The sequence below is a fragment of the Cyrtonyx montezumae genome, unplaced genomic scaffold (assembly GCF_038088225.1).
Source record: "Cyrtonyx montezumae isolate F1298 unplaced genomic scaffold, pur_monq_1.0 scaffold_20, whole genome shotgun sequence".
In the NCBI taxonomy this organism is placed as follows: Eukaryota; Metazoa; Chordata; class Aves; order Galliformes; family Odontophoridae; genus Cyrtonyx; species Cyrtonyx montezumae.
In genome coordinates, this window is record NW_027071937.1 from 6,826,159 (window position 1) to 6,847,243 (window position 21,085).

The 21,085-nt window shown below is 52.9% G+C and overlaps 2 protein-coding genes across 2 annotated transcripts in view; one reads left to right on the forward strand and one right to left on the reverse strand.

The window, feature by feature from the left end:
- ASTN2 (astrotactin 2) overlaps positions 1-21,085 on the forward strand; it is a 250,356-nt gene that overhangs the window by 148,879 nt on the left and 80,392 nt on the right. Inside the window, exons 14-16 of the mRNA XM_065737613.1 lie at positions 822-946; positions 1,026-1,130; positions 2,456-2,635. Of these exons, the coding sequence (XP_065593685.1) occupies positions 822-946; positions 1,026-1,130; positions 2,456-2,635 (410 nt within the window). The remainder of the gene's footprint in view (positions 1-821; positions 947-1,025; positions 1,131-2,455; positions 2,636-21,085) is intronic.
- On the reverse strand, positions 8,770-13,734 carry TRIM32 (tripartite motif containing 32). Its single transcript, XM_065737614.1, has 2 exons — positions 13,715-13,734; positions 8,770-11,805 (listed from the first exon to the last, which is right to left on the reverse strand). The coding sequence occupies exon 2, from the start codon at positions 11,735-11,737 to the stop codon at positions 9,794-9,796; it is 1,944 nt and encodes a 647-aa protein (XP_065593686.1). The 5' UTR covers positions 11,738-11,805; positions 13,715-13,734; the 3' UTR covers positions 8,770-9,793.

Below are 21,085 nucleotides of genomic sequence, written 5' to 3' on the forward strand. Positions count from 1 at the left end.
CACAGCATCCCCTGAGTGTGGATGGGTGCAGGAGGGGGGGAAATAGGGCTGGTGGGGGCCAAAGCTGGAGCAGATGGGAGAAAATCAGCTCAGAGAGAGGGCAGGCAGTGCCAGCCTGAGGGCTGACCTGGTTCTGCAGGAACCTTCTCGTTTTGTCGTGGCTCTGGGAGGACGCACAGCCTCCTGGCCTATATTCTAAGATCAATATTGAACATCTCCCCTCCTGTGTTCCCTGCGTGAGTGCAGGGCTTGCTGGGGGGGCTCGTCTCGCATCCCTGTCTGCTCACCATTTCAAATAATTTCTTTGCTATAGTTGTTCTAGAAACAATTCATTAGGGGCCTATTATACAATGTTACACCTGCCAAGGTTAGGAAGGATCCCCCACGCGGTGAATTTGCAGCCTGAGCTGCATATTTGGCTTTTTCTGGCAACTGCCTGTACGTGGACCTTTTTTGTCCCCATTCACCCTGGAGCAGAGCCGTGCCCGTGGCACTGCTGGGTGACCAGCACGAAGCTGCACGCGGTGGGATGTGAGCAAATGAGGCTGCTTTCCTCTCAGCGCTGCCTGCCATCCCTCCTGCAGCACACTTTGGGAATCCAGGCCAAAAGCAGCAGGCAGGTCCCCAGGTTCTGCTGGAAGCAGAGAGCTGCAGCCCTGGGGAGCTCGTTAAGCATCACCTCTCAGCCTGCGGATGGGGCAGAGAGCAGACCCCGTCCCTGCTAGGTCTGCTCCCAGGAACCCACGTGGAGGTGTCCCTCGGCTGTGCTGCCTGGCCGCAGCCTGCATCCTTGCTTTGCAGTTGTCTTTTTCTCTCCGCAGGGAGAACAACTTCATCAAGGACTTCCCGCAGCTGGCGGATGGGCTGCTGGTGATCCCGCTGCCTGTGGAGGAGCAGTGCCGTGGAGTGCTCTCCGAGCCCCTGCCCGACCTCCAGCTCCTCACCGGTACGAGCCCGCCCCCGTGGCCAAAGAGCATTCCCCCATAGGCGGCCGTGGGGGCTGAACGGCGGCTGTTCCTTTGCAGGAGACATCAAGTACGACGAGGCGATGGGCTACCCCATGGTGCAGCACTGGCGGGTCAGGAGCAACCTGTACCGCGTGAAGCTCAGCTCCATCACTCTGTCTTCAGGTGAGCGATGCTCAGTGCACGAGACATAGAGAATCACACGACCAGTTGGGTTGGAAGGTGCACCGCCAGCCATCAGCCAGCCCGACCGAGCCCCACCTGCAGCCCACGTCTCTCTTAGGGATGGGGACCCCACCGTGGCCCTGGGCAGGGACCTGCCTTATTTTTGCAGGAGGGAAACTGAGGCAGGGAGTGCACACAGGGCTGGAGGCAGAGCCAGCCTGAGCTGCTGAGCAGCACCACGGTGGGATTCCTATAAGTGCATGCATACACACCTACATGACAAAAAGCATGTCTGTGGTTTTACAGGGACCCAAACTGCTTGTGAATGCAGGTCCTGTCACGCAGGGAGTGGCAGATGAGGAAGGGGCAGGCAGGAGGATCCTGCAGCCGTCAAAACATTTCACTTCCACGTTTTCCTAACTACCCATTTTGTTTCAGAAATGCTGAAACATTTTGCTGTGACCTGAAATGTTTTGCTGTTTCATTTCAAAACAGCATTTTTTATTTAAGAAATCAACCTATTTTTACATGGGAAAAAACAGTGCAACCCACCCAAAAAAAGGAAGGATCTAGCACAGCCAGACTGCACAGCCCCAAACGAAGCAAACTGCTCAGAGCTGAACCAAGTCTTTGGGGTCAGCTCACAATGAATTCTTCCAGCTTTTTCCTTCCACCATCCTTCTCCTTCAATCAACCAGCCAGGCAGATAACCTCGTTTAGGTGACAGATGCGACATATTTCCTTGCAGTGCGTTTCCAGTTCCTCCTCTGAGCCATAGCAGTGATAGGGGCCCTCTCCATCAGTGCCTCCATGATCTCTGCAGGGCACTCAGGGTGCTGTCACTGCCCTGGGACACGTCCCAGCTGTCTGTGTGGCTTTGCAGGAGGCACTGCCTTGGTGCAGAGCTGCCACAGCCCAGATCCAAGGGTCCCTGAGCTGTCCCCAGGTTTTCTAACCCCAGTGAGTGGTCGTGCAGGGTATTTGTGCTGGGGATGGCCTGCTGTGCCCTCTGATAAATCCATCCTTGCACCAAGACAACGCCTGTGGTTATGGTTTCTGCAAAGGCCATGCACATCCCTGGGGAGAGTACTGCCTGATGTCTCTGCATCCTGCAGGACGACCTGGGCTCACAGGAGGGCTTGTGTGCACACACGTGTGCGTCCTTTGAAATCTGCTTGAGAAATCCCTCAGGGAGAGGAATCATTGCAGGATGGCAGAGCACAGCAGCGGATGCAAACCACAGCAGTGCAGGGGGGGACAGCCCTGTGCCCCATGGGGGCTGTGTGCCACAGTTCCCCCATCCATCCCGTGCTTTGCTCCCACAGGCTTTGCCAACATCCTGAAGATCCTGAGCAAGGACAGCAGCCGGGAGGAGCTGCTCTCCTTCATCCAGCAGTTTGGCTCCCACTACATCGCCGAGGCTCTGTACGGCTCTGAGTTCAGCTGCACCATCCACTTCCCCAGCAAGAAGGTGCAGCAGCAGCTGTGGCTCCAGTACCAGAAAGGTGAGGAGGGCAGTGCCCTGAGCGCCGCGTGCTTCCATGGCTCTTTGCTGTGGTTCACCCCCAGCCCCTGCTGCCGTGCCCTGAGCCGGGGGTGTGGGTGGGTTTATGGAGATGTGACATAATTGAGCTGTCTGAGAACAGCTTCATTTTATTGCTTGTGACAATGACAGTCTTTAAGGAAGTGTATTAAATCAATAGCAGACTCATTGTGCTACACTATAAATAACGAGACACATCATTAAACAGGGCAATAAACTTCAGGACTTTGAAGTAATACAATTAGGTGATGTTTATAAAAACTCCCTTATCACTGTAGCCTTCCATTTGCCAATCCATCTCCCTCCTCCAGGGAGCTCGGGATATTCCTGATGTTTTCCTCTTGAAAAATGTCTGCAGTGTTGCTCGGGGCACGCTGCGGGGCTCGGGAGCTGACAGTGGTTTCCATCTCTTCCATTGCTTCCATCCCATCCTGCGTGCTGCTGCAGTCAGTGCAGCCCAGCTCCTGCAGTGCACTGTGGTTCATTTTCCCTCTGTCTTCCCAGCGCGGCGCTCCTGTGTGTGCGTGTTGGTGACATCCCATACTCATTTGTTTTGTTTTTCAAGAGTGATAAATGGAGTTTGCCAAAGCAGTGCCCCCGTTCAGCAGGAGGGAGCATTGTGGAGGTGTGCTGCTGGTGCACTGCGAGGCAGTGATGTGCTCTGCAGATGTGTCCATGGGGAGCAGACCCCGAGCAGCTCCCGCTCCAGACCCCGCAGGATGCAGGGGGGGATGGAGGACGGTCCCGTTCTGCATGTGAGCGTTTAATCTCTGGCTGTGCTGTGTTATTTAGGCGCTGGCTGTTGGCACTGATGTTGTTCTCTGTCTGTGACATGGGGCTTTGGCAGCCAGCAGGATTGGTGAGCTTCATCTCTGGGGCCGTTGCTACAGAGGAAGGAACATGTTCTGTAATTGGCTGCTTGATGGGCAGGAAGGGCTCCTGGGAACAGAGTGAGGATGCTCAGGGCTCTTGCAGATGTACCAGGGATGCTGCTCCGTGAGCAGAGCATCGTGGGGAGCCCAGGGCTCTCTCCTGGAGAAATGGCAGCAAAGAGGCAGAGCTCACCAGTGATGGTAGATGGATTTTATCCCCTGACTTACGCTCATTGTAGCAGTGTTGTAGGGAGGATCTGGATAAATAGCCCCAGCTAAATGGTTCTGGGTGCATTCTCAGCTCAGAAACAGCTCTGACCTGCCGGGCTCACACTGCTCCTTCCAGCACTGCTCCAAGTGTGTGTGCGCATCATCTCCTGGAGATATAACAGCAAGGCCAGGGTGAGTGCAATTTGTTAGCAAGCGAAGCAGGGGGAGAGGAGTGGCTTGAGCTAATTGAAACAGCACCAAATATGATCAGAATGCATGCTGTGGCATGCTCACAGCATCGTACAGAATTATTTTAATGCTGTAATCAACTTCATAAATCAACTCATGGGCCCTGGGAAGAGGCTGCTGCCAGGAAGAGGCACGATCAGTGTGTTGAGACCTCATGGAAGAAAACATGGCCAGTGACATGGCTTGGCATCTGGGCATCCATTTCTGCAGCCATGTGGAGGAGAAAGGGATGCAGCTCTTGCAGGGCTGGCAGGAGGTTTGTGCCTTTGGGACGAGTGAGCTGCAGGCGCTGCCAGCATCTGTGGGCTGCTCCACCTGTGGAAATGGGTACAGTATTCAATCAGCCTGGGAGCAAGCTTCCTCCTGGGGCAGCAGGAGCAGTCTGGGGATGGGGATGGGGATGGGGACAGGGACAGGGAGGGTGGCACCACGCTGCCCTGCTTGGGCCATTAGTGGGGATTCCTGGGGGGCAGAGCCCTGTTGTGCAGTGGAGCTGCCTGCCACGTCCCAAGGGTGAGCAGGAGTGAATCCTGTGAACAGGAGAGGCGGGGAGGCTGGGGCTGCTGCCAGGCAAACTCAGACACTTCCCCAGGCTGTCCCCTAGGAACTGTGTGAGCAAACCCAACCAAACTGAACCCAAATTTTATTTCACGCCGAGCGATTAAAATCGTGTTTTCAGGGCCTGCTTGCCTGGGCTCTGTGCAGCCAAGCAGTGCTTTGGCTTCCAAGCAGGGACCTGCAGATCGACCCGGCCATCGATCTGTGCCACAGGAGCCTGCATCCGTTTTTCCCGTCATTGAAGGCAGTGCTTAATGCTGACGGTACCTCATTAAGTTCCCACCAGTTGTGAGAACATCTTCATTCGGCAGCTGAGGCTGGTGTGACAACCCAGGCCATCCCATGGTGTGTTTAAGACTGGGCCAGGTCTGCCCGGGATGGGGCAAACTGGCTTCACAGCAGCCCCCATGGGGCTGTGCCTGGGGTCTGTGGCTAACGCTGGGTGCAGACAGCACAGTGCTCTGGCTGGGGCTGAGCAGTGCTTGCAGTGTCAGGGTGTCAGGGCTTTCCTGGTCCCCATGCACAGCCTGGGGCTGTGCAAGAGGCTGGGAGGGGAGATTCTGGTTAGATTTCAGAAGAAATGTTTTACTCAGAGGGTGGTGAGACCCCAGCACCACTGCCTGATACTGTGGGTGCCCATCCCTGGAGGTGCCCAAGGCTGTGGATGGGCACAGAAGAAAAGAGAGAGGTCCCTCCACTCAGCCAGTACACCTATGGGGCTGCTTTGTTCACCAGCACAGATGTGCCATGGACCTGCTTGCTCCCTAGCTGGACGAGGAGCAGAGCTTGGCTCGGAAAAGGGCAGAGCTGCTCCAGCAGCACCATCTGACAGCCCCAGTGGGAATTCCTAGCACCGTTCTACCTTGCTTGCTCCCACTGCGATACACAAAATGCAGAACAAATGTCTGTAAGCGCTCTGGCACTTACAGAAAATGGAGACATTATCAGCTGTAATGTGCAGGGTCTCATCTTGTCAGGCATTTGAATGACAGCTCTTTTCCTTTGCACCTTGCAGACAAGCTGAGCCTCAGCGTGGGAGATGTGTGTTCTCCAGCTGGGAAGAGCTCACCTCTCCCATGCCACAGGGACCTGGGAGCAGGGCTGGTGTGCTCAGGGCTTGCATGTGTGGAGACGAAGAGGTTTTCAGTACCAAACTGTTACACTGCTGTGTGAGGTCTGAAGGATGCTCGCTCTCGGCAGCTGATCACTTGCTAAAGCAGGAGGGGCTGTGCTGACAGCTGCTGTCACATTTGCTAAGGCCTTCTGACCATCCATCACCCTCTGCATACTTATCTCCCTCGGATCATGTGTTGCTGGATGTGCTTCCCTGTAAGAGGTTACAGCTTTCATGCTTTCTTGTGAACTGAGCAGTTCAGACAGAGATCTTCACGAAACATAAGGCATAGGATGCAGCCCAGGGGTCTGCTGGAATGGCAGTTGTATCCCTGAGCAGAGTCCGGGGGTCCCTCCACTCCCTGCACAGTCTGAATCCTCTCCCTTCAGGTCTGGTACTGCCAGGGGAACCTTTAGCTTTCAATTCCTAGACATGATCAGGTGCATGAGGAAGGGTGAGCTCTGCACCTTTTAAAGGTGATAATGGCCTTACATTATACCTGCTTGGTCAGAAGTAAAGCACTTAAAATGTCCCCTTCCTTAAGATAGCTCCACAAAGCATCACTGTTACCTTTGTAACACTCCCCGCCTGCGGTTTAGATCATTATGTTTGTTCCAAGCCCTCAGATTTTGACATTTCGTTCAGAGGAGGAAAACACAATCTAGCTGGTTGCCATGAAATGTAGTTTAGACCGAAGTGTGTGCTGTGACTCAGTCTGCTGGGCGACCTTATGCACTGCTCATTGTAATCCGAAATTACCAGGCGAGTAATTAGTTGTGCAAAATGAAATAACTTTAAATCCTCGCATTGAGTAATGACCCAGAAAAATCACTTAAGCTATACAATGGCAACAACTCACAGCATCTGGCTGTAGTTCTACTTCTGTAGCTCTGCCCCCTTTGATTAAGAAGCACTCTCTCACTCATCCCCTTTCGAAACCGTGGCTGTCTGCTGCTGCCCAGAACAAAGCGTACGGTGCCTCTGCCCTGAGAAACTGTAGCTTCTCCTGGAGCATTGAGGTGAGCCTGGCAGCACAGCACTGCAAGGACTGTGTGCTTTGATAAACCAGCAGCTCGTCGCCGTCCGAGGGCTGCTCCGTATCACCTGAGATGAGCAGGAGTCATAACAGCCTCTCCCAGGCGAGCGAGCTGCGCTGCGTGGCAGGGGAGGGCCCCCTCGTGCTGCTGGCACGCGGAGAGAAGAGTGAGATGAGCTTACATGAGACCTGCCCAGGAGATCAGATGCATCCTCCCCACTGTGACAGCGTCAAAGGGGTCATGCAGTCATTGTGGCAGCGAGTCTGATTCCCACCGGCCACGAAACACAAATGTGCCACCAAAGGGAGTTTTTTTGGACTGGTTTTTAATACCAAAACGAGCTGCTTGCAGGGCGCTTTTAATTGGATCCATTTGTCCTTTATTACACCTCCTTAAAAGCCGAGCGCATACGTACGACCGGACGAGCCCTTTCTCCAGGTGAAGAGCAGAACTCGTTGGTCGCGGCCCTTAGCTGCCCCGTGTCTCATTTGGCAGACGATCACAGCATTGCACCACGGCAAGAAATCCAGCCCTGCAGCATCAGCTCGCAGCTCGCAGCTCGCAGTCAGTCGGGTCGTGGCAGGACAACACATTTCCTTTTTCCTTGCCTGAAACCCAAGCCCAGAAGAGCTGCAGACAAAACACAGCCCCGCACCCCTCGCCCTGCCTTGTCCCACCCATGCGTGGCACAGCAGTGATATTTCTCCCAGCCAGAAGCAGAGGACAGATGCTTTGTCTGAGCAGTGTACCTGGTAACAGGCCGGGGTAACCAGCAGCTCAGTTCATTTGCTGCACGAGCTTTTCTGTCCCTTTAAGCACACCAGGAAATGTTCTTGCTGGTAGTGTGATGTTTATTGCAAAGAAAAAAAAAATTCCATTGGAACAGAAAATGACAGAGGTACATATTATCATAGATAATATTGCTTCAATTATTCAGGTCCACAGTAGCTTCCTGCTTGGAGCAGTTCTTAGAAACAGGAGAGATGTTTAAAAGAGATCAGTAGGAGAGGAACTGACATTACCATAATACTGGGAAAACCGCCTTGAGTTACAGTGTAATTAAGTGCAGAAGGTGCCAGTAATAGTAGTCATCTCCCAAAAACATACATGCAAGATGAGATCAGCTCCCCAAATTGCTGTTATGTACCTCAGGCAACTGCCCCCCCACCCAAAAAGAGAAGCAGAGAATGTAAATAGTTGTGAGCATATCGATAGCCTCAGCAAATACAGAGCAGTGCAGGAGGGGGGGTTAAATTCCCTTGGGCTCCTTCAGAGCCTTCCATCACCTACCCTGCTGTCATCCCTCTGAGCTCCTACCCTCCTCTCTAAGATCTTTCTACAGCAGATTACAATGAGGAGAATAGGATGTAGTCCTGCTCAGGGGCAGCTCCATCACACAGCTCTGGTTGTGCTGGCCCTGCTCCACACTGTGCCTGAGCACAACAGGGAGAGGGAAAAATCAAACTCTGCCAAGGGGTTCTGCTCCCAGAGCTGCTTCTGGGAACCCCATCACTGCCCAACAATGGGCTGCAGCAGCAGCTGCTCTGAAGGCTGCTTTACTTCACTGCTTCACCAGGGAAAAAGTATATGGGAGCGTAACAAAAGCACCTGTTGCACACATGTTGTAGGACAAGCAGCAAACTATTTGCTGTCGCATGGCAGCCACCATAAAATCAGCTTTTATATCGTCTGCCATGCCCCCAAATTTGCAACTATGTTGTTGATAGCAACAAATAAATGCACTGCAGCGTAACTATTATCTGTGGCAGATTAACATGCTACCACTGTGCCCTATTCAAATGCGTCTCTCCTTCAATAAACTATTCCAGGCAAGCAGCACCACACTGAGGTACACATTTATCAGTGAGGAGAGTAGCACTGTGGGGGCTTGGTTCACACAGCTGCAGTTTTGTGCTTCATTTGGCCCAAAGCCGTGATGAACATGAACTCTGGTGCCTGCTGGTGCCATAAAAAAGCCGAGGAATGTCGTGATGTGCTGTGCAAGGAGAGAGAGGCGACGCACCAATGGATGTGCTTCCGAGTGCTAATAAAAACAAAGCAATCCCCCCCCCCCCCCCAGCCCTCACTGCGGGACACAAAGCACAGACACGTGGAAACCTGTTTCTGAAGGTGCAGGCAGTGTGAGGTGCGGGTGGACACAGGGCTGCATGGGATTTCATTTACTCCCATCTCCCAGTCTTACTCCTCCAGCCTTTCCCTCCCCCCAGGTGAAGGTACCAGACACACCTCCCAGAGAAAGTTCCCAAGATACATTTAATAACACTACACTTCTGAATACCAAGAGATTTCCCCTGATCTGTTTCCTCCAAACCCCCCCTCCCCCTTCTTCCCCCCTCCCCCCTCCTTCCCAGCAGAATCCTTATCAGTAATAAAAACCCTGTTGCCATCAGGGGGCAGTTTTCTGGCTCAGCTCGGTCTCCCATGATTGCACTGTACTCACTTCACATTGAACAGACACGGTTCACAAACGGCACGACAGGGGCCATCTCCTGAATACCAGAAAAGCAGAGAGAGAAAACCTTCCTCGCTCCTCAGTTTAGAAGTAAAGCTCCATCTCCGTGCAGTTTAAGAGGGCTATTTTGTTTTATGCAGTGCTGCAATCAGAAATTGCTTTCTCTGGTAGTTGCCCAGACAACTGCTACCGAGTTCCTCGCGAGTACCATGGTGAGAAGAGGATTGCCTCCCTCGTTCCCTAAAGGAAGGTGATTTAGGGCAGTCAGTCAGTGCTTATGGCATGAAAAAAAGGTACAGTGGTTGAAGACGCAGTCAATGCAGAATGAGGAGGTGAGAAGGGTTAAGGAGGGACTGGTCATTTAGCAAAGAACCAATGTTCCAGAAGGATCTCTTCATGTTTTTTTTTTCTTTTTTATTGTACGGATTCAAAAAGAGAACAAAGCAGACCACCACCACGTCCTAAACAAAAGATGTGATGGCCTCTGTGCCAAACCTTGTTGGGCTGTGGTGCAGTTTTCTCAGTGTTTGGCACTGGTTCCTGTCAGGTTGCAATGAGGCTGGAAGAATCGCTGCTATTGCCGGGGGCTTTCCCCAGAGAAATGCTCTTAAGGGGTGGAATATCTTCTCAGATGGTAACTGTAGATCTTAATGCAGTGATCCCAACAGTCCAGCACCAACAGCTGCCCTTTGGGAGTAATGGCAATACCAACCGGGCAGGTGAGGCCTTCCCGGATTAAGATGTTATAGCCACCTCCTTTAGGAAAATGCAGGATCTCCTTACGGCTGCTGTCAGCAACAATGAGGTCTCCCCTGGCATCTACGCACATCCCAGCAATGCACCTGAAGTCCTCATTCTCAGAGAAGAAGTGGCTAATCTGGCGTCCCAGCTGCCCGTCCGGGCCGACAGAGCCGATAGAGAAGCCTCCTTCTAAGTGGTGTTCGTACTGCCGGTTTTCCAAGTTGAGCCCCAGCCCCTGCGTGAAGTATATGGTCCCTTCAGCATCACAGGTGACAAACTTAGGGCGCACCGCGCTGCACAAGCAGGTGTACTTCACCACCCCCACGCCACGGTCCACAGTGAAGCACCAGAGCTTCCCCCCTTCCACATCAGTCACCACAAACTGCCCAGAGGGCAGAGCCGCGATGCCCCAGGGCTTGCTTAGCTGGCTCCTGTGACATGCCACGCAGTGGCCGTCCATGGTGTACACCTTCACAGAGTTATCGTAGCTGTCGGTCACACCTATCAGGCCATGGCAGTTCATGGTGACAGAAAGGGGAGTCAAATTGGGCAAGTCTGCTCCGAGGAAGCTCAGTACAAAGCTGTCAATTCCGCTCGGGCTCCGGCGGATCTCCTTCAGAAAGCCCTTGCGGGTGAAAACCTGGATTCGAAAATTGCCTCGGTCCGCCACAAGCACCTCTCCTTGGAGGGTGACGTACAGGCTGATGGGCAGATTGAACATCCCTGGCAGGCTGCCCTTGGAGCCCATCTTCTTGATGAAGTAACACTGCTGGACGCTTGCAGCTGCTTCGGGCATCCTCGGCTTGGCCGGGGAGGAATTTGGCGTGCAGCTGGCTTCTTCTTGCACCACGTCGGGCTCTCTAAACGATGCTGATGAGGATGCTGCGGTTTCCATAAGAGAATCTTCCAAGTTAACAGTCCGGGGTTTCTTCACCACCTGCCCAATCTGCAGTGGTCCCACATGGCTGACTTTAAGGAGTTCAACCTCATGAAGAATCAGCTCCCTGGGGAGATTGTTTGTCAGCTCCGGTTCTTCCTCGTCTGCTGCCTCCTCCAAGAGAGCTATATCTCCTTGCTTTATTTTGGCAAGGAAATAATCACAGCGAGACAGTATCTGCACTTCTGCTAAGTTCAGCAGGTATGCTTGTTCCTCCATCACCTGATTGTTTACCTTCTCCACTTCAGACAAAGAGGTGGTGAAGAACTTGCGTGACCTGGCCAGTTCTTCCTGGATCTTGCGCTCTTCTTTGCTGTAATCTTGTAGAACTGCTCTGTATCTAGATTGCAGGTCACTCGAAACACCCTCTAGAGATGCTTTTCTTTTCTGCAGATCATCCATGAGCTCCCGAAGTCTGGCAAGCCTTGTCCCAAATTCCCTCCTACGCTCTTCAGCAGCCTCTTTGATAGCAATGACATTATGCCCTTGGGGCATGTGTGATGTCTCCTTGCATGGCTCACATAAAACCAAGCCACAGCTCTTGCAGAAGTGTCTCGGCAACCTTCTCCCACAGACTTTGCACATGAGGAGACCAACCACTTCCCCCAGCCCTGTGGTGTCTATGATCTTCAGTACAGTAAGATTGTCAGTCAGCTGAGCTAAGTTTTTGATCCGAGTGATTTTGCTGCAAAAAGGGCAGCGTATCCCATTAATGCTGGTTGCTAGGAGCTTCTCCAAGCACTGTTTGCAGATAGTGTGCCCACAGTGTAACAGCTTGGGTCTCAGGTGCTCCTCAGTAAAGGACTCCATGCAAATGGGGCACTCCAGGACCTCTCGGAGCGCGTCTGAGTTGAGCTGAGGGGCAGAAGCCATGGCTTTCCACAGGCAGCTTTAGGCAGTGCAGAGTCTGGTACTCTCATGTATTCCAAGGTGCTCCAATTCTGTCCAGAAAGAAAAAAAAAAAAAGTTATTTATGTCATCAACAGCAGTTACATATACGTGCAGTTTATTTCTGATTTATCTCCCAGGCCTGGAAAACAAAAACCCAGTTGGCTTTTCCACATGTGAAAAGGGGTAGATTTATCACTGCTAATCTGAGTGGGCATATCCTAAAACTAACTTGCAGCTTCTAGTGCAATGAATTATTCACTTGCAAAATTTATAAGTAGAACTGAAAGAAGTGTAATGGCAGCAATAAGGAAGCCCAATATATATTGATGACTGAATCATCTCCTCATGGTGCCCATCTCCTGCTGCCAAGCCTGCCAGTTTACATAATTTACTCTGAAATCCAGAGAGATTAAACCAAGCGTTCAAATGTTGCGCATCAAAAGAGAAACCAGATGGTGCAACGCTTTAGGACATTAATATATCACCTCTGGAGACCTGCATTCAGATAAGACATCAGACACGAACAAAATAAATGTGGTTGGTTTAAACTGCTTTTCTAGAAAGCCAAAATAAATTTTCAAGGTTTCATATGTTTGCCAGGAGGTAATCCTAGAAGGAAAGATTTGTCAGCTTCCACTCGCTCTGTGATTGACTGTTTATAGTGGAAACACGCGTTGACATCTTTAAACCAGTGTACCTCATTAACCTCTGCCATGCTGCATCATGCTTCAGCATGCAGATAAATACAGCTTGATGCAGCAGTGCTCTATCAGGTATCAGCAGTAAGGGAGCTGCCAGACAACTCCAAATGCTTGATGGTATAGACTGCATGTGTTCAACTCTTAGATCTTGAGCTCAGCTTAACTGCATATAATTTCTGTGTGCTCCATCATCTTGTAGCATTGGCTTCCTTCTTGTATGTTGGTTCAGTTTTGTACCGCTGTGGCTGCCATTCAACTTCAGGTTTCTTCATCCTCACATCCCACACAGCAGGGAGCAGATCCCAGTGGCTCTCTTGCTGAAGCAGCCATCCATTCAAAAGGAACAGAACAGGGCTCACATCATTAAGCTATTCAGCAGACCGAGTTTCAATACCTTTGCTATTGCACTGCTTAGCCGTTATTAAAAGAGATGGGGAGAAAACACTTCTTTTAGGGGGAGAGGAGGGGAAGGAAGTGGTTAGTCTTTAAAATGAAGAGCTGACCACGGAGCAGAAAGCTTTCTTCCCAATAATGGCTGCATGCAGCAGCACTCTGCTTCCCCGCTGCGTTCGCCGGCATTGCCCTTGGGTTTGCTGTGTTTCAGCGCAGCGTTTGCTCAAGTGGAAGGAGACAGCTGTAACGAAGAGAGGTCCTTTACGTTCACACGGAGAACAACAGAAAGATGGCATTTGTCAGCCACGCGGGCCTTTTGAGGCCGCGTTTCAGGGCCGGGCGCGGATGTCCCGTGCTGCCCTGGGTTGGGCACCGCTGTGCAGATGAGCCGCGCTGCTCCGAGGGATGGAGAGCTGTACTTCCATGCGAGGTTGGCATTCGTGCCTGGGGGTGCGGGGGGAAGGAGGCGGCACGGAAAGCTGCCGTCAGCACGAGTTTTCACCGAGCTAAAATGGAGGACGCGGTTCGCTTCGGTTTTAACTGATGTCCGGTGCAGGAAGACGCGCTGTGCAGTGCCGTCTTAACGCGCGCAGCCCTCCAATGGCGTGGAGCGCCGCGCGCTTCTCCGCCCTCGCTCGTTCCGCACGTCGGCCGCTCCCGGGGCCGTCCATTCCACACCGAGGACACGGAGCCCCGGCTCAAAGCCCGGCCGGGCCCCGCACCGCTACCTCCTCCCCACCCCTCCCGGCCCCGGCGCGGCGCTGGGGCGGCCCCGAGGCTCGGAGCGGCGCCGGAGGTGCCCGCCCGTCCCCGCCCCGCCTGCAGGGGGCGCCACGCTCGGCGGGGCCCCGCTCTGCGCCTTTACCTGCTCGCCGCTCCCGGGCCGCGCGCCGCTCCCCGGCATGCCCCGCGCCGCAGTCACGTGATCGGCGCCGCGCGGCAATCTGGGAGGTGGAGTCCTGGGTGGGGGGAGGGGGGGCGGTGCTGTGCTGTTTCTGTCAGAAAGAAAACAAAGCTGGTTCTGTCAGAAAAAGTCTATGCCATTTTTATTTCTACTTTTAATTTTGTCCCGACATTTTATTCTGCATCATTTCGTGCTGAGGTTCTTGCGCAGGTCGTAGAATCGCAGAACCAATGTCATGGAAGCGTGGAACTATCCTGAGTGGGAAAGGACCCCACACAGCACCTCCCAAAACACAGCCCTGGGCCGTGCTCACCGCCCTATGGGGCGCAGCCCCACACCAACCCCACCCGACCCTCCTCTGCTGCAGCTCCGTGCTGGCCCCTCAGGCACTGGCACTCTCAGTACAGAGCAGAGCTCAGTGCTGCTGCTCCATCCCGGTGGGGAGCTGCAGGGTGCCACGAGGGGCTGCAGGACGCTCTGAGGAGCTGCAAGACATCATGATGGGCTTTAGGATGCTATGAGGGGCTTTAGGATGCCATGAGGGACTGCAGGATGCCATGAGGGGCTGCAGAATTATATGAAGGGCTTTAGGATGCCATAAGGGGCTGCAGGCTGCTGTCATGGCCATTTGGTTGTCACAGTGTGGGGCCGCAGCTTCCCTTCTGTCCCATCTCGTGCTGGGGCAGCCCGGTGCCAGGGTTGGGGTTTGCTCACACGTTGTGTTTTACGTCACGCCACAAATCTGTTTTTCTTTGCTTTGAAGCAGCCCGCGGACTCCCAGCACAAAACCACCTATTTTTAGACACAGAATGGCAAATGCAATCAGTTGATTGGGCGGCGCACGCAAATATCGCCAGTGAATAGGTGTGCAGCTGCGGTGGCTCATTGAAGGGCTCGGGCAGGGCACGTCCTGCTTGGCATTCATAGCTGGGGGTGGTGGCTGGGAGTGGTGCAGCTGCAGTAGTGGGGAAGGAAAGGTTTGTGGGGAATTGTGCTTTCCCTCAGCCAGGGGAGAGCATGCTTTGCCTTGGCCTTGAAGTGAGAGATGGGCACTGTGGGCCCTGTGCTGGGTGTTAGGGACTCAGTGTGGTGGTCACCTCTTCCCTCCCATACAGGCAGGATGTGATGGGCGGCCTTTCTGAGCAGCAGCCCTGGTGCATGGAGTGGTCTGGGGTGGGATGCTGATGGGACTGTGCCCCTAAGAGCATTATGCAGGATTCTTGCAAAGTGCAGCTTCCCCCTTCCCACTGGGCCAATACAGGACGTTGCCCCGTAGGTAGGGAGGAGGCTGCAGTTTGTGAAGCTCCCCATAAACAGTATAAAGCTAGAGCATAGCTTTCTGTGTGGGCTGCTGTGGCAACTCAGCCCTCCGTCGTTCTCTTTAGCAGTCCGGGTTGCTGCAGTGTGGAAGTGCACCTTGGAGGCAGCTCCTGCCACCTCCTCGTTTCTCTACAGATTTCAACGTGCTCACAGTGCCCGTGCTTGACCAGACCCATCCCTGCCTGCTGCTCATGCCTGGAAGTAGAGGGGAGTCTCTGTCACATAGGCACAGGACTAATGAGCAAAGTCATTAATCATATCATCAGTCATTTTCCTCCTGCTTCTTCCCTCCTCCTTGCCATCCTTCTGACCTTTCTATCTGGCCTCTCTTCCCCCATCTGACGGGTTCTGCTGGCTGTACTCGGAGGTGGGATTTAGCAACCAAACTGTAGCTGGTGGGAAATGGCTGAGCTTGGGGCATCCTCTGTGCGAGTGCGGGTGGAGAGCTGTGGCATGGAGAAATTCCATCTGTGGGAGAGGCCGGGCTTCAGCCTAACTGTGCCATGTGTGCTGTTCGCAGCCTCCCCGTGAGAGGGGAGATGGCACAGCCTATGCCACGCCAGCAGCTCTGCCCAGCCCTTTTACTGGAAACCATAGTGTACTTTGTTCACTCAAGCAGCAACTGGGAAGCAGCAGGGAGATAGCAATGCAGGCAGCAAACGCGCTTGAAGCAGAGCAGATGCAAACATGAACTTGACTCGCAAAGAGAAATGAATGAGATTTATGTTTTCATGCTTTCGTGCTGTGCTGCAGGCCCTCGGTGGCAAACCTCTGAATCTCTGGGGCGAGCTGAGTGTGGAGAAGGGACGTGGGGTTTGCTCTCACCTCCTGGGGCTGCGTGGCCGTGCAGCTGTGGGCAGATTGGATGCAGTTGTGGGTCTGAGTGCTCCCAGAGGGATGTGAGGACCAGAGGTGGGTGGGCAGCCAGCACTGCTGGGACGATGTGGGGCAGTGTGGGTGTGGTGGGTCACAGAGCACCGCGGTAACACACTCTGCCATTCGGGAAAGCTCCTCGTGGGGTGATGGGGTGATCCCCACGCGTGGGTCTCCCCACGGGCTGCTGCCTGCCGTCCTGCGCGGTGCCACCAGAGGGCAGCAGGTCCTCGCGGAGCTCCGGCCACCACTGCCCCTCGGGGACGGGGACACGCAGCCCCGCGCCGTGGGGTTCCCACGGGTGCTCGCCAGCGGCAGAGGGGCGGCACACGCGTGCTGCTTCCCTGCTGGACGCACTGCGGTGATGCCCAGAGCTAAGCTGCAGGATGCTGTGCCACGGGGCGGCTGCATGGACTGAAAGATGAGGAGCGGTTTCCATAAGATAGGGAGCGGTTTCTGGGGGAACCCTTGCTCCTCGCAGCCCGTGCATGTGCTCAGTGCACACAGGCACTGCTGTCTGCTTGGGGTTCGGCTGTTACAGTGTAGAGGGGCTGGCACTGTGCTCCTTGCACACAGCAGCACGGTGCTGCATCCCCTAACATCACACCCATGCTCTCCTTGCGGTGCCTATTGCTGGCACTGGGCAGCCGTAAAGCTGTCCGAGCTCCTCGCAGACCTGTTGGTTCCTGCACAGACAATATCTCACTGCAAGAGAAATTCCCAGGCAAACACAGCTATTGATTTTCTTTCTAGCTCCCTTTCGATGGATTTGCCGACAAACAGGTTGTTTTTCTATCCAGTAACAAACCAGCAGGCTGTGCCAGTGAATCTGTATCAGCCATAAATCCCAGCACTCTGCCCATGGCAGCAAGGCCTGCTCAGCTAGGGGGAGGCAGAAGGGACAGGTGGAGCAGGAATAACTCATCCTTGTTGGGAAATACAAAGCCTGTGTACCAGCTTAGTCCTGGCAGAGCATCCTATTGTTGTCAGAGGGGTTAACCTGGAGGTATTCCTACCCAGATCTGCTCCCTGAATTCTCATTAGAGCTTCAGCTTGTTCTGAGCTTTTCTGCTGTTGACGAGCTGCCCCATCCTTCTTTTGATGAGGCTGTGTTCATGAGGGAAGCCCAGTGAATCCCAGCTTTGGAATGACCTGGGATCTTTGGGAAGAGCGCAGTATAAAATGCTGGACCACTAGCAAAACCTGCACCTCTTGGGAGCTCTCAGGGTGAAGCAACACTTTAGTACTAAAGAGTTCCGTGTTGTGTTTGGTTATTGCTCTGGTAGTAGTGTTATTGTGCTTCCCTCTTGTCTAAGCACTAGGAGGTGCTGCTGTTAATGCTGAGAGCACTTCCCCACATCTGTAGCTGAGTGCTGGTGGAGCACAGAGGCAGAGCTGTGCACCAGGGCAGGCAGTCAGAGCTCTGCACGCTCTGTGCTGCTTGTCCTCCTTGCTTACACAAGGTTCGACACTGAGTGGAAGGCTATTTTATTTGTTGTGTTGCTGGTTTCTTGTTTTTTTTTTTTTCCCCTATTTTTTCTAAATAGATATTTCAGGCAAACAAACAAACTAATAGCTCCCACAAGTTGCCGTGATGCGTCTAACCACATCCGTGGCACTGTGCTTCCAAACAGATGTTGCCAGGACTCTCTGAGCCGCCAGCAGCTTTAGCAAAAGCATGTTCAGATGCAGGGGCTGATAAGGAGTCCCCCTGCTCTCCATCCCCTGCACTGCAGCACCATGGCTGAGCCTTGCCATGCTGCAGACTGCCTCTGATCAGTACCCATCAGCAGGGTACTCCCCCTGCAGGGGCTGTCCCTGGGTACAAGGCTTTGGGAGAGCGATCTGAGCGCTCCAGGAGGTTACCCAGTCATGCACGGGGCTTGTGCAGTGTGGATCTGAGCAATGAAGGTGTACAAACTTACTCAGAGACTTAGCTCAGCTTGCAGTGAGGACAATGGGAGCGTTTCTGTTGGCTTCACTGACAACTGGGGATGGCATTTTCGTGTTATGTTTTGGAGTCTGATACTGTTTCTCTCTAATCCAATGGCAGAAACTTCCCTTGACTTCACCAGGAGTAGAGTTGGGCTGTAGGGTTTTGAGTCTCAGAAGGCGGCAAGCTGGGTGTTGGCAGCAAGACAGTCAGACCCAGGGCAATCCTCCAGTGGTGTGTGGGGCTTCTGCAGCTCCCCATTGAGTTTCTCTGTGGGAGTGGGTCTGTGCACGCAAGCAGCCAGGCGGAAACCTCAAACCCACCTCAGAGGGACAGGAGAGGGAGGCACAGGGACCCTTCCTTGGTTTAAGTTGCTGTGGCAGGTCCAGAAATAATCTCGTGTGTTTGAGGGGAAAATATCTCCCAGATTTTAGTAACTTAATTTTGTTAGGACTGTACTTAAGCCCTTAAAGCTTATTCCACAAAAGCTACCAAGAATTGCTCTCCAGTGCTGATGACTTCCAAGACTTGTCTGGATGGGAGCTGGTGATTTGGCAGTGAAGCCCTCTCCTTGAGCTGAGCCATGTCCTATTTCATTTTCCTTATTTGGAGTTGTACCCAGAGCCTTTTCGGTACAAGGGAGCGCTATGAATTAGTTCCCAGCACACTGAACTGCTAACTTAGCTGCAGTAACCCCTTACGTCCCCAGGAACCCAATCTACAAAGCACTCCTTTTCCCCTTAGTGACTGGAGCTTCAAGTGTAATAAGGAGGATTAAGTGCAGACACCCGTTTCCACCTTACCTATGAAGTCTGCAGCGCTGACAAGTCTGCCACGAGTCACCTGGCTCCACGATCAATCTTCTGTGGCTGAGAGCATGGCTGCTCTGCGAGGGGAGCTGCGCTGTGCACACAGCCTCCCTGATCAGCCTCTGGTTTTCTACCTTCTTTTATTTGCAGACTCTTGCCCACCATGCAGCTCCGTTTGGTGACTGCTGCTCCTGACACAGCTTTACTCAACCTGTGTTTGCATTGGGAGGGATGAGGAGCCCTCACCTTCCTGCCAGTCTCTTTGAGGAGCTCTTTAAGCCACCTCCACCACCCTGGCATCAGCACCTTTTCTTGAGAGCAGTGGAGAAAGAAGGAATCTGGAGGTGCAGGATACGCTGGATGAGCTCACATTGAAGCTGGGTTCCTCTGGAGTTAACTCTCTCCTTGCTCAGGGTTATTTTGCTCCTCACTCACCTCTGTTTGCTCATTCCAGATGCAGCAGGCAGCTGGGGAGGTCAGAGGGATGCTGCTCTTCCTGCTTCTTCAACCCAGTCTGTGCTCCTGCTTGGTACTCAGAGGGCACCTGAGAGCAGAAGCAACGCATGCGAATGCATCATGTGCCCTGTGCTTGGAAGCAGAGGAGACACAGGCTGTGAAGCACAGAGCAGGGAGGATTGGCAGCTCAAATAAAGCATTCCCATGTGCTGCTCTAGCAGCTTGGCCATGCTACATGGCCAACCAATAGGTGCCAATGGTTTGCACTTCTTACCTGTCGAGACAACAATTCAGGAAGGAAGGAAGGTTTGATACCCTATTGCCAATCAAGAGATAGCAATTCCACTTTCTCTTCCATTATGTTATCGTGTTCTTCCTTCCGTGTTTCAAAATTTCTTCACCTGGAAGATCTCTGAAATAACTGCTTGACCTCTGGTGCATCAGCCTTGGAGTCCAGGATAGTCACTGTCATCTCCTTCTTCAAAATGTGGTTGAGTAGCTGTGTTAAAAGCAGTGTTAGCATTATCCTTAAGCGGGTGGAGACTCATGGCTTCTCCTCATTGCTTCCCTCTTGGTGAGCCACCCAGTTTAGCACAGTTTGATGGCTTTCCCTTATGAGGCTTGAAGTTGCCTGCAGCCAATCTCCCAGAAAATAATCTGTCCACGAACCGCCTCTGAGGCTCTTTTTCCATGCCTGTGTACACCAGTGTCTCCCTAGATACGGAGACACCTCCTTCACAGCTTTGTTTTCATTTATCTTAGCAACTATCCCCCTCTAATTCCACTGAAGATGAGTTGAATTTACTCCCCTTCCCGTGACAGCTTTGATCCTGTGCATGTAAGTGTTCTCTGACAGCCAGACAGAAGGGGAAGGGCCGTCCCTAGCCTGAAGGGCTTCAAGAATAATGAATGAATACTATGTTTGTTTGTATTTCTAATTGACAAATGCCTTGCCAGATCAGCTGCATGTCACTGCAAGCCAAGGGTATTAAGACAAAGCTCATTCCTGTGCAGCTCCTTCTTGGGATGGGGAAGTTGTTGCTGAAGGGGACAGCTGTCTCCTTGGCCAATGCATGGTGTTGGGAGTGTTATTTGGGCACAGGATGAGCAAGATTCCTCTTCTGTAGGCCCGTCTCCAGGTTTGAAAGTCAGCCCTCCTTCTTGGGTCAACCCAAGAGGAGATTCTACAATTAAAGTTTCAGTAGCAGTGTACAGCACTGAGATTGGAATCTTGACTCCTCTGACACGCACTGCCAGCTGCAGTGCTTCCTGGACCTTAGCGAGCATTCAAGCAAAGGCAGAGAAAAGCTGGGCTCTGGGTTTGTCTCCTTGTGGTTTAGAGCACCAGTAAGTTTCACAATGGGTTTCCAAGTCCTGAATAGTTCCCAAAAGCAGCACCTTCACTGCTTGGTGTTGGAAATGCCTCCACCTGTTCCTCCTGCAGTGACTGTTTCATTCTGCCACACACCACTCTGCCATGGGGTTCATCCTACCCTGGGTCCATTTGCCAGTCTGCTTTGGTTCCCAGTGCCCTGGCTAATGTGTCACCCAAACAAGGGAGCAAAGGACCACAGGCACAGGAGGGAATTGATGCTAGGGCAGGGTGAGGACACTTAGCTCCCTGTCCTGTCCCCTTTGGAGAAGGTTCTCTTTGGCAAGAAAGATACTCTTGGGTGGTTTTGTTTCATTTCCAAGTGCAGAAAATGAGGACACGAGTCACAAAAGGAAGGAAAGAGAACATGGTCAGTTCTATCACTCTAGAAGTGTTTGGCTGGAAATGCTCCCACTTTCTACTCACCTGCAAGTCCTGTTTTTCTCCTTCTCTCCTTGACCTTTCTGGTTTCCTGCTTCCACCTGGCCTGTACCCACAGCAGCTGCATTTACCCTGGCTGCAGTGAAGTTTGGTTTTGGAGGAAATAACTGCACTGAGATTTGTTTAAT

What these genes read in the sequence shown, in the direction of transcription:
- TRIM32 (XM_065737614.1), bottom strand. Translation starts at nt 11,737, where the DNA reads ATGGCTTCTGCCCCTCAGCTCAACTCAGACGCGCTCCGAGAGGTCCTG.